This window comes from Sycon ciliatum, unplaced genomic scaffold (assembly GCF_964019385.1).
Source record: "Sycon ciliatum unplaced genomic scaffold, ocSycCili1.1 SCAFFOLD_815, whole genome shotgun sequence".
Taxonomy (NCBI): Eukaryota; Metazoa; Porifera; class Calcarea; order Leucosolenida; family Sycettidae; genus Sycon; species Sycon ciliatum.
The window spans coordinates 1-11,900 of record NW_027044789.1 but is presented as its reverse complement, the minus strand read 5'-3'; the positions used below and the strand labels follow the sequence as shown (position 1 = coordinate 11,900).

Sequence of the window (11,900 nt, the reverse complement as noted above, 5' to 3'; positions counted from 1 at the left end):
AAGATCCCATACATTCGTGGCATCCTGGATCATGCACATGCATGTACTTTCATACACTCATTATTGACAGGTGTTGGACATTGAACACTATCGTGCAGACGAAGCACCCGTGAGTTTTCACCCCTCACTGGAGTGCAAGCAGCGCACCCTGCACTGTCACATCCGTTGACTGCATGCGCTCGCTTCTGAGTGCACGTCAACCCTGTTGCAGCAGTCAAGCCTGCCGGCCAGGACCGCATTTGTGGTCGCTGTATGCAGGTCAGATAAGGCACTTGGTACACGAAAAGTCGGTCGTTGGTCGCGCAACGCAGGTGGCCGCTGTTTCTGGTGCAGTTTCTATACAGAACTGTTGGTGCATGGAAAAAAGGTCGCTAAACATCAGGTGTTTTGAACACAAGCCTGATTTTCAAGATGCGCCGTCAGCATTTAAGCCTGGTTTTAGTGTCGACATATATAGACAAACCTGGTTTGAAAAAAATGCCTAGCCCCGACATTGGCTTCTACAGGAATAAGCTCGGCGTTTATACGTGACATGACGGTATCCAAAACATTCTACTTTGTACTGGAGGTTCTTCCGGTCCCACGTACCCGCGGGCGTGGTTCTCCTGCACCGTACCATGTGGTATGGCAAATGGTGTACTTGAATTTCCCCTACATCCTTTCCTGGCTTTTTTGTTCCCTTGTCAGTCTTTTCCCTTCGGCAAAGAGTGTTTCTCTTCCATCGGTTATTGAAAGCCAGTTGTCGTTTCTTTTCTTATGGACTTCAGTTTGCTAATGTAAATTTAGTACCCCTGGCTTGCTGTATCGTGCGGTGTTGTACGTGAGGAAATTGCATACCTTCCGAAGTTTCCCACTATTGGTGACCCTGCATTCTAGGATGTCCACACCGGTTTCTCACCCTACCTCTGTTGGATGTGGACGTACACTGGGATCCCGAGGAGTTTCCAGCACCCCGCCCCAATCCACTTTGTCCAGTCCCCACACCAGAGTTGCATAGTCCAGTCCTTACAACACCTCTATAAGCAGCAGCTGTAGCCAGCGTATCCCTCAAGCTACCAACCTATAGGCCGGATGATCCGCGGCTTCCTCCGCTAGGCGCTGCGCTGGAAGTCTACTCTGCTGTATCTGGTGTCGCCTACATCGCCTCTACTAGTCTTCGATCAACCAAGGCTTCTATTGTATCTTCTCGAATTATAACTCCCATAGCATTGAGCTATAAATCAAAGAGACAGTCTGGTTGCTGTTTGGTGTGTGAGCACATGATTATCCAACACTCAAGTGGAAGCACAGTTCGCCATAAAGGGCATCACCAGCGAGAGTACCAAATATCAGTATGTAGTGAGCTCACCGTCACATGAGCTTACTCATGCGATGTGTGACGTACTGCTCCAGCCACCTGCTCGAACTTGTAACCGAAGCGCAACTCAGGACCGATGACCACCACAGTTCCTACGACATCGTCGCAGGCTGCAGGACACGTCCTCTGTCAATTGCGCAGTATTATAGGAGCAGTTTTTCTCCAGTCGGCCACCAGCACACTTCGCCAAGGGAGGGCCAAAGCGGGATCAACAGCGTGAAGGTGATGTCCAGCTCAAGGCTGAAACTGCCAGGCTGACTGTCGTCTGCAGTGAGTGTAGCAAGCCAAGATGTATATTCAGCTCATCACGCCTGAAGAACCCTCAACAAGTGGCCATCCAGCAGGCACTGGACATCACAGACTATGTCAGTGGAGCGTCTCTTCTAGCTCCTGACCACCGGCTTTATTGCCTGGACGTTGTCCGGACAAGCCTCAGCTGCTCGTCCGATGTGGCACGTACCTATTTCGCCGATTCATACTTCATGTCGCGTACGGGAAATCGACCGTCGCGCGACGGCTTTCCCGTACGCGAAATAGTTGAGCTCAGATCAACTTTTTCGCGACGCGACGCGTTTCCCGTACGCGAAATGAAGTATGAATCGGCCTTTATACTAGTACTCCAGAAAATGCGGTACACATTGTAGCACTTTGTTTGCTATGCGTGGGCTGATAATCTAGTACATGTACCCTGGGAATAGCAGTGTCATGTATTAATCATACATGTACAATGCATATAGTTTTCAGCGGAAATTGTTCTTGTTTTTTTTCTTGACTTTTGTTTTTTCCGCCCGCCCACGTACATTCTATAAACATTAGCCGACGAGTAACATACCAGTAGAAAAAAACTATGTGTGGACAATATCGATGCAAACAGGTTTTAAAAGTTTCAAATTCTGAAATGAAAGGGAGATCTCAGTCTCTTTGTATCACCCTTTCCCGATGGATAGCGCTGACATTACTAACTCACTCACCCAATGTGCCTTCGTCGACCACCTCGTTGCTGCCAAGCGATCGATTCGGATAGAAGACGGTGGCAGTGTGGTGCGGAGAGTGAGGCAGGTTGAAGTGGTACGGGCGATGCGTGCATAGCGATGCACCACTCTGTGTGGGGAACAATCGGGAAAAGGATCATACACACGCCCACAATTGCATACATGCATGTACGCACGCACGCACGCACACACACAGTACATACACACGTGCGCACATACACTTGTAAAATGAAGGAACAAAGGCACAACATCTAGAGCACCAAATAGACTAAACATTCCAGGTACATAGTATGATTCCCTGCAGCTATGAGATGCACAAACCTAGGCATTCTGCATTGGCATCGAGCACAAGATGGCTCCTGCTGACCATTGCAAAGTGAACACCATACGATCACCGCCACACACAGAGACCTCCCTATTGTTCGCATGCCCAGTATGTCCCATCATGCAAGAGTTACACACATCATGGGCACCCTGGCACCTCGGGCTAAAAGGGCCTGTAGTGAACAGCCCAGAAAAAATTAATGCAACCGTCCACACAATACACATACCTGGATGGACGATTCCAGCTTAGACCGCAGCAGGGACAGCTGGCTGGTCAGGGCCGACGTGCACAGAGAGTGCAGCCGTGGAGCGGAGGTGGACTTACGGACCAGCAGCATAGCATCCAGGGGGCACAACAGGTGGATGCGCTCGCCAACACCTGGAGAGGAAAGACGGAAAAAGCACAGCAGAAGAGGACATCTCAGAAGGCAGTCGTGGAAGATGTACAAGCAGCAGCATCACTAGTGCCCATCATACACGGAGCAAGCGGTGACACGTGGAAATCATTACCAACACAATACAGTTGAACTCTAATAAGATGCCCCCCCCCCCCCACACATAGGCAGCAGGAAAGTGCACTTAGTATCTGAAGTACATCTTATCCTAACTAATTCTGTATGGATCAACACAGCCAGCCGTGCTCGGTACAATATGCACACTAAGCAAGAGCAAGTCTTACCAGAGGCAGAGTATGTACTACAGTGCATTTCAAAACTATAGACGCGTAGGGTTTTTGAAATATTTCAAATTTGGCTGGAACTTTTTGAGAATAGTTTTCGGTATATTGCTCAGGATCGCTCCACAATTACTCTCATATAGTTTCTAAAGGATTGGATAACAGACGCCCAATTTGGAAAAAATTATGCACAAAGTGATCACAGATTTTATGTGGTATAGATGCTGGCATAACGGTTTTTGCCTAGGTACGCGTCTATAGTTTTGAAATGGACTGTAAGTCAGTTCCACTGTACATATGCAGTGGAGCAGTCACTATACAGTACACGTACAGTAAGACCTGGTTTAAGCGACCACCCCACGGTGCAAGCAAAAGCGGCCGTTAAAGCCAGGTGGTCGTTAGAACCAGGTCCCCAGTGTCTGTGTAGAACTGTCGGTGCATGGAAAAAGGGCCGTTAAGAGTAGGTGGTCGCTAAACCCAGAGGTTGCTTACACCAGGTTTCACTGTACATGCCATGCAGAAACCTAGATCGGCATGTCCAAAGTATATTATGTAATAGCCGTACGCCAATGCCATCACAGTACACGTGAAGTGGAGAATGCAAAGAGAAACAGAGACCAATGAGGACGTCAAAGAACAAGAACTCTGCTCGACAACATACACGTTTCAGTGGCAACGATGGGCACGTGGTTCTCCTCTTTGGCCGACGAAACTTGGAAGGACTGCTGGATTGGGACGATGGCCTGTGCACGCAAAACAATGGTAGATTGATTTGAACACACGAACGCAATGTGCACATCTATGCAGCTCTGGAGACTCGGCAGCGTTATTCAAAGACACGGTGTCAACGAACACTACAAAAAAACATTCAGCAGGGTGGCACAAAAAGAAAACTAGACACCACGGCGTATCAAATCTGTAATGGTTCATCTCTTGTGCATTGACTGTATAATATCAGTTATATAACCCATGAATTCCATTTCCTGGAAACTCCCAGGCAATGCAGCACACAACGCACCCAGTGTAGTGTGCAGGGTGTAATCGAACTATGACTTTCTCTTGTATGACTCTGTCTTGTGTAGTTGACATTACTTCTTACCTCTTGTTGCCTGTCATGTGATTCATGTGCGTGATTCATCCGGTGGATGCGGCTTTCTTGTACGCATGCATGTATGCTGTGCAGCTGTTTGCGCTTGCTGTGGTACGCATGCATGCTCCAGTTCCTTTGGGAGACACGCTGCTCTTTTTACAGGAGTTCTGGTGTGTTCCGATGGCGATGGTTTTGTGAACAAAGTTCTCTCTCTTGTTGTACTGTCGTATGTATTAGCACAAACAATAACCTTCCAGTTAGTATAATTACTTGTCCAGACCTGTGTGGTGTTTTGGCCATGGTATGCCTGAGACCGGTTGTGGGGGTAATTTTCTAACAGCGTGGTGCCGAAACCCGGGAATTGTTTGTGCGTAGACGTCAGTTTTAGTGTATGCCTCGTCGTCGTCGTACGAGACAGAGAGCGAGACAAGGAGAGGTTGAGGCCTTGCCTGTATCGGACAGTGAAGCAGTTGGCGTTGCTTCTGAACCTGAAGCCATGTCTGGCCTGAAGCTGGACGGCTTGATGAAGTCCTTCGGTGGGAAGGCAGGTGACAGCTTTGATGACTTTTGGTTGAAGTACTCTGTGCTGTCGGAGGTGAATGGTTGGGACACGGCTGATAAGCGCATGCAGAGACTGCCTCTGTTTTTGGAAGGAGATGCGCTGCTCGTGTTTAGTAGAATGGAGGCTGCGGATAAGAAGGACGAGGATAAGGTGTCCGCTTTGCTGCAAAAGTCGTTCGGCGTGACAGGAAGTGATGCGTACGAAAAATTTACGTCCCGCCGGTTCCTTTCTGATGAAAGTCCTGACGCGTACGTGTCTGATTTGCAGCGGCTGCTGGCTGCATCAGGTCACAAGCTGACAGGTGATGACGATTCTGTCGTTATTGAGCAGCTGCTGGCTGGTCTCCCTTTTGATTTTGCCAAGGAGATCCGCCTGTCAAGTGCTGGGAAAGACTTACGTGTGTCCGACTGTGTGGAGAAGTTGAGAGCACTGCGCAAGATTGTGTCAGCAAGGCCAGGTATTGCTGGTGCAGTGGTGTCTGGCCCTTCCGGTGGGAAGAAGTCCCATATTGTCTGTCATAAGTGTGGTGAACCTGGGCATATACGGAAACATTGCCCGGAAGGACGTGGCGGTGGCTACGGCGGTGGTGGCGGCGGTGGCTACGGCGGTGGCGGCGGCGGATATGGTGGTGGCCAGCAGAAGTCATCAGGGCCACGAAATGTTACATGTTTCTTCTGTGAGCAACCGGGTCATTATCAACAGGACTGTGAGCTCAAAAAGCAATGGCTCCGAGACCAGAAGAGAGGCAAAGGCGTGGCCGGAGCGGCTGTGGAGATCGCCGATCCATGTCTCCTAGCTACGGTAACCACCACGCGACCTGGTTTGCCTCGTGTGTTTGTAGACGTGGCTGTACCTGACAGGGATGTGTGGAGGCGCGTGCAAGCCATCATCGATACTGGCTCCTGTCGCACGCTCATTAGCGAAGCACTTGTTCACAGTTTGGGTGTCCCTGTTACTGAGAGTCTGGGCAAAGGAATTGTTGCCTTGGACGGAGAGCAGCTGAATACACGTGGCGTGGTGGAACTGCAGTTCAAGCGTGATGATGGTCCTGTGTCAATTCCTGAGTCAACTATGTCCGCTGTTGTGCTTCCTGACCTGAACGTTGTGTCGGCTGACGTGCTGATCGGCTCAGACTTCGTGACAATGTGTGGGGGTCTGCATATGGAATACGATGACGGAAGGCTAGCTGGTGTGGTGATCGGCCCGGCCCAGGAGAAGTCGGGTAAACGCGCACCTGACGTTGTCGGAGCTGTACCTACACCGACTAAGCTCCCTCGGCATGTGCAAGTCACAGAGGACGCCGACACAGGCAATGTCGTGCTTACCACCAGTGATGGCACGGTGTGCTGGAACGCTGAAGAGCGACACTGGGAGATATCGTGGAAGTGGTCAAGCAATAATGAGCCTGAGGGTTTCATTGGCTCCGGTGTGGCTCAGTATTCGCGGAGCGGTCTGTCGGAATCGCAAGAGAATACCTTCTGTGATGAAGTAGACGGATGGATTGAGAAGGGGTGGCTCATACCTCATGATCCAGCGGTCCACGGAGAACCGGCTGCAGTACTTCCCCTGCTAGCAGTCAAACAAGAGCACAAGTTGACGACGCCTGTGAGACCGTGTTTGGACTACACTGCTTTGAACAAAGAGCTGGTATCCAACCCTGGTGCTGAAGCACCTGCGTGCCAAGAGAAGCTGCGGCAGTGGCGCGGTGCAGGAGATCCCAATTCATATGCTCTGATTGACATACGGAAGGCATATTTGCAAGTCCGTGTGTGCCCTGACCTATGGCGCTACCAGGTGGTGAAGTGGAAAGGTCAGACGTATGTCCTAACAAGAATGGGCTTTGGTCTGTCAGTAGCACCTAAGCTGATGGATTTGATTGTTCGGTACTCAACTCGCCAGTTTCCGGCTGTCGACAACTATATCGACGATCTATATGTACCCAAGGAGCAGACGGATGCCGTCGTCAAGCAGCTGGCAGAGTATGGACTCCCGACAAAGCCGGCGGAAGACCCGGCGACCGCGCGCGTTCTTGGCCTGCAGTTGAGCAAGGATGACAGCGGTGAGGTCAAGTGGGCTAGGCGAGATGGGCCCCGAACCGCGTTGCCGGACGTGTTGACACGTCGTGCAGTGTACAAGTGGTGTGGAGCATTGGTGGGCCACTACCCAGTTGCGAGCTGGCTTCGAGTGCACTGTAGCTGGTTGAAGCGTCTAACTAGCCTTCTCGGCATGAAGTATGACGATCCGTTGCCTGACCAGCTCAAGAGGTTTTGCATTGATTTAGCCCAGCGCCTCAGCAGCGATGACCCAGTCGGCGGTGTGTGGCAAGGTCCCGGAAGTGCAGAGGAACCATGCAAAGTCTGGTGCGATGCTTCTGATATCGCGTATGGCGCGGCGTTGGAGTTCAATGGCTGTATCATCGAGGATTGCAGTTGGCTGAGAAAGATGGACGACAAGCGCCACATCAACTTGTCTGAACTGGATGCAGCTGCTGAGGGACTCAACCTCGCAGTCCAGTGGGGTGCGCGGCGAATCCAGCTGATGACCGACTCCAAAACCGTTGCTAGTTGGATCCAACAGCTTCTGACCGACTCCAAGCGCGTGAAGACCAGTGGGTTGCATAGCGTGCTTATCCAACGTCGTCTGCAGGTTATCGAAGAGACCGTGGCACAATTGGGTCTGGAAGTGGAAGTCATCTGGGTTCCGACAGCTGACAACAAGGCCGACCGGCTAACTCGCGTTCCTCAGAAGTGGACGCACTATGCTAAGACCCTGCTGAAGGATGATGTAGCTGCCATGGCCCTGACGGTGATTGGACCTGTGACTTTGGAGCAAGTCAGTGTTGCGCAACAGCAGTGCGCTGATGTCCGTCAAGCCATTGCCCAAGTGGAGAAGGGAGAGCCTGTGACGGTGGAGTGTTTCAAGAAGATCGGCGGACAGCTACTGGTTGACAAAGGCATGTTGTACCGGAGTGTGAAGCTGCCTGTGGAAGGTGGCGTTGCTGTGCCAGTGATACCAGAGTCGCTACAAGGTCAGCTTGTCAGTGCTGTGCACGCCAACTCTGGTCATGCCAACTGGCAGACTATGCATGACATGCTGAGAGCTGAGTGCTATTTCCCGTCGATGTCGACAGCTTGCCAAGATTATGTGCGCCGATGCCAGGCCTGTGTCCGAGCAAGCACGAAGCGAGGTCCTGTTGGAGAGCCTGTTCGCCCGGACATCCCAGGAAAGCCTTGGAGTGAGATAGTCATTGACACCTTGGAGCTCGGTATCGATCGCTCAGGGCGGTATCACTGTGTGCTAGTCATTGTCGACGCTTTTACGAAGTGGGCAGATGCTATACCGCTACCTCGTCATGATGCCAAGTCAGTCGCTGAAGCTGTGACCAAGGTTTGCCTGCAGTTTGGCGCGCCTGAAGTCGTGAGGATGGATAACGGAACGGAGTTTGCGAATGCTGTTGTGAGTTCGCTGTTTCGCGTCTTTGGAACTAAGGTGCGCACTGGAGCAGCTTACCACCCGCAGTCACAGGGATCAGCAGAGCGGATGAACCGTACGCTCTTGACGATGATACGGAAGGTGCTTGACCGGTCATCTGATTGGAAGGACGACCTAGAAGTGCTGCTGTTTTACTACCGTACGCGGCCACACTCTGCCATCGGTATTAGCCCTATGGAAGCCATGTTTGGCTGGTTGCCACGTCATCTCATTGTGGAGAAGGATGCTGCGGCTGAGTCTCTAAGTGCGTGGGTGACCAAGCTTGCGAACAGGGCTAGCCAGATACGCGACTTGGTGGAAGAGGAGCTGTCACGGCCTGACGCATGCAGCCCCGAGGCCGAGAACCCGTACAGCCGTGGAGACCGTGTGATGATGCTACGCCCACAGCGCCAGCAGAAGAGGCTCCCGCCATACGAGGATGGATGGGTCGTCACTGAGACTGTGACCCCTGTAACCGTGAGAATTCAGAGAGATGCAGGAGGCTTGCTGCAAATGAAGACGGTCAACGTGTCACTTATCAAGCCTGATGTCTCGGACCCGACAGATGGTGTGAGTGCCGATGATACAACAGAAGACCAGCCAGTAGAGCCTGAGGAAGTAATGCGTCTTCGACCCCGTGATGGCCTGAATGCCCCGGCTAGGTTCCGCCAGTAATGCCAACTGGTGGGAACGTGTAATCGAACTATGACTTTCTCTTGTATGACTCTGTCTTGTGTAGTTGACATTACTTCTTACCTCTTGTTGCCTGTCATGTGATTCATGTGCGTGATTCATCCGGTGGATGCGGCTTTCTTGTACGCATGCATGTATGCTGTGCAGCTGTTTGCGCTTGCTGTGGTACGCATGCATGCTCCAGTTCCTTTGGGAGACACGCTGCTCTTTTTACAGGAGTTCTGGTGTGTTCCGATGGCGATGGTTTTGTGAACAAAGTTCTCTCTCTTGTTGTACTGTCGTATGTATTAGCACAAACAATAACCTTCCAGTTAGTATAATTACTTGTCCAGACCTGTGTGGTGTTTTGGCCGTGGTATGCCTGAGACCGGTTGTGGGGGTAATTTTCTAACAGCGTGAGCTTGCAACACCAGAGTAAGAACAAACTGCTTACTTCGTTCTGCCCACGCTGCTGCCCAGATCCTGATCGCAAATCTCCGATGCTTGTTGCACTGTCTGCATTACGCGTCACCAGCGTGGAATCAATGAAGAACGCCGAGCGATCAGACGACAGCTTGTCATGAACTCGGCCAAACTCCTCCGCCAAGGACTGGCAACTCTTCCCAGCTGAAAACAGACAATCAGGCACAACGAAACCACGGCACTTCCTTCGGCAAACTTAACTTGGCATGTTTTCTATATGGCCATCGTTTACAATGAGCTAAGTTTCAGATTCGAAATGACCCGGTGAAATATCAAAATTTGACAGTACAGTCTGTATCGGCTATAACGTACCCTTTTGATTTCCGTGATTTTATCACTATAACCAATGCATCACTATATGCGATACGATCGATTTTTTTCTTCTTTTTTCGATCAACACATGAAAGGCAAGGAAATACTTCCAGCATGGCGTTTTGACAAATGAGCATGCTGCATAGTTGACAGTGCCCGCATTTCCATTAAAAAAATCTGTTATGTACATGTACATGTATCACTATAAAAATAAGCAACGTGAAGAAAGTACAAAAATAGGGTCTTTGATATTATTGCTACATGTATTTTAAAGTTATCACTATAGCCGATAATAATATACATGTAGTGTGTTATGCATGTTTTGATTCTTTGTTGCCATCATAATATCCGATATTATCATTACATCCGATAATATTGGTTATAGTGATATTTGTACTGGATGAAATACGTTTTGCTTTTGATATTTCGTACCAATATCACTGTAGCCGATATATTCTTATATCCGGTCACTCTATAGCCGGTGCAGACTGTACACCCTCACTTATTCGCTCTTCCGTAACCTGTGGGTTCGCTTATTGTGCACACTCGCAGGAATATCCCTCTCGAATACCCCCCCCCCCCCCACACACACACACACACGCACATCTATGGCGAAGACCGTTTGAAACATAAAAGCCCCTCTCAAGTAAAACCCTATCCACATCGTTTGCAATTGACACATTCCACCACTCACTTTCATTCGCAGCAAACTGGAAACTGAGACTCAATGACGCCTTCACACGGCACAGCATCGCAGTCTCCGCTAGGCTAGAAGGACAGCACTTGCCATCAGCACCCGTGATGTCGACAGATGCGTAACTGCCAGCTGACGTGCAACTTTCACAGGACAACTGACCATCGTCCAGAACCGTACACACCAGCAAGGACTCGGCGAAAACCAGCGCCTGTCGTGTACACAGTACATACATGTATGAATGCACCAACACACGAAACAGACGCACGCGGAAATCAGTATAAAATTGTCTGACACACCCGTGCTAGCTAGCAGCACTTGAAGAAATGAGGAAGACTTGAAAACACTTACAACGTGGGGGGGGGGGGCACTACATTGCCCATGTGACAGTTGGAGACCTTGCAAGTAAGGCCTGTGATACTGGGTTAGGCCATCAGCCAAACAGACTTGTGTAATGTGTCCTAATTCTTTGATCCTAATAAACCGCATATTGGCTACACACTCATGCCGAATCAAACGAATATTAACGTGCTCCAAGTGTGCAAGGCAAAGGTAAAAAGTTATTCAACTGACAGTAAAACCTGTCAAGGCGATCACTCGGATAAGGTGGCCACCCGTCCAAGAGGACCACTACAACTAGGACCAAGGGATGTTACTTCCTGCCAAATGACCCTGGATAAGGACACCATCTGTGCACATTTTGAAGGTCCTTCAAATGGGCGCCTTCGACAGGTTTCAATATACTTTTTTAAGTACATTGAAACCGTAACAGGCCCACAACCATCCGTACCTTGCATTCAACCTCAGTCAAAAGCAAGGCACGGACTACAGTGGTTTACCGTAACCAGTCAAATGCTGGTGCATGCAGAGTTGATGATGTAAACCCAATGGTTCCAGCAAAAACAACACAATGAAATGCCGCTACATGTATTGCCTCGTGCTCAGATTGCATCATCGTACACTCACGTTCTCATTGTCCGCAGCTATGGACTTGGCGGCGGCCCTGGCGCTGGCAAAGTCGTACTTCTCCTTGGGCCACCGGCCGCATACACCGACCACACCCAGAACATTGCCTGGTTCAACAAACAAGAACGCACGTGTACCAGAGAAAGAGTTCAGTATAGCGCACATGTACGTCAAAGGGAAGTAAAATCTGTACTTTACAGCTAAGGTACTGTATATCATCATGCAACCTCCATGGAGCCACCTACACATTGCCTACTAGTCAGAACACTCCCATAACTATGGTCTTTTCACTACAAAAATC

At 50.1% G+C, this 11,900-nt stretch overlaps 1 protein-coding gene across 1 annotated transcript in view; it reads right to left on the bottom strand.

The window, feature by feature from the left end:
* Positions 1–11,862, bottom strand: part of LOC135830612 (ufm1-specific protease 2-like) — a 30,011-nt gene extending 18,149 nt beyond the window's left edge. Inside the window, exons 1-6 of the mRNA XM_065342844.1 lie at positions 11,600–11,862; positions 10,634–10,844; positions 9,599–9,771; positions 4,011–4,092; positions 2,901–3,052; positions 2,329–2,458 (exon numbers count right to left, since the gene is read on the bottom strand). Coding sequence (XP_065198916.1) covers positions 2,329–2,458; positions 2,901–3,052; positions 4,011–4,092; positions 9,599–9,771; positions 10,634–10,844; positions 11,600–11,848 — 997 coding nt within the window. The 5' untranslated portion in view covers positions 11,849–11,862. The remainder of the gene's footprint in view (positions 1–2,328; positions 2,459–2,900; positions 3,053–4,010; positions 4,093–9,598; positions 9,772–10,633; positions 10,845–11,599) is intronic.
* Between the last annotated feature and the right edge of the window lie 38 nt (positions 11,863–11,900).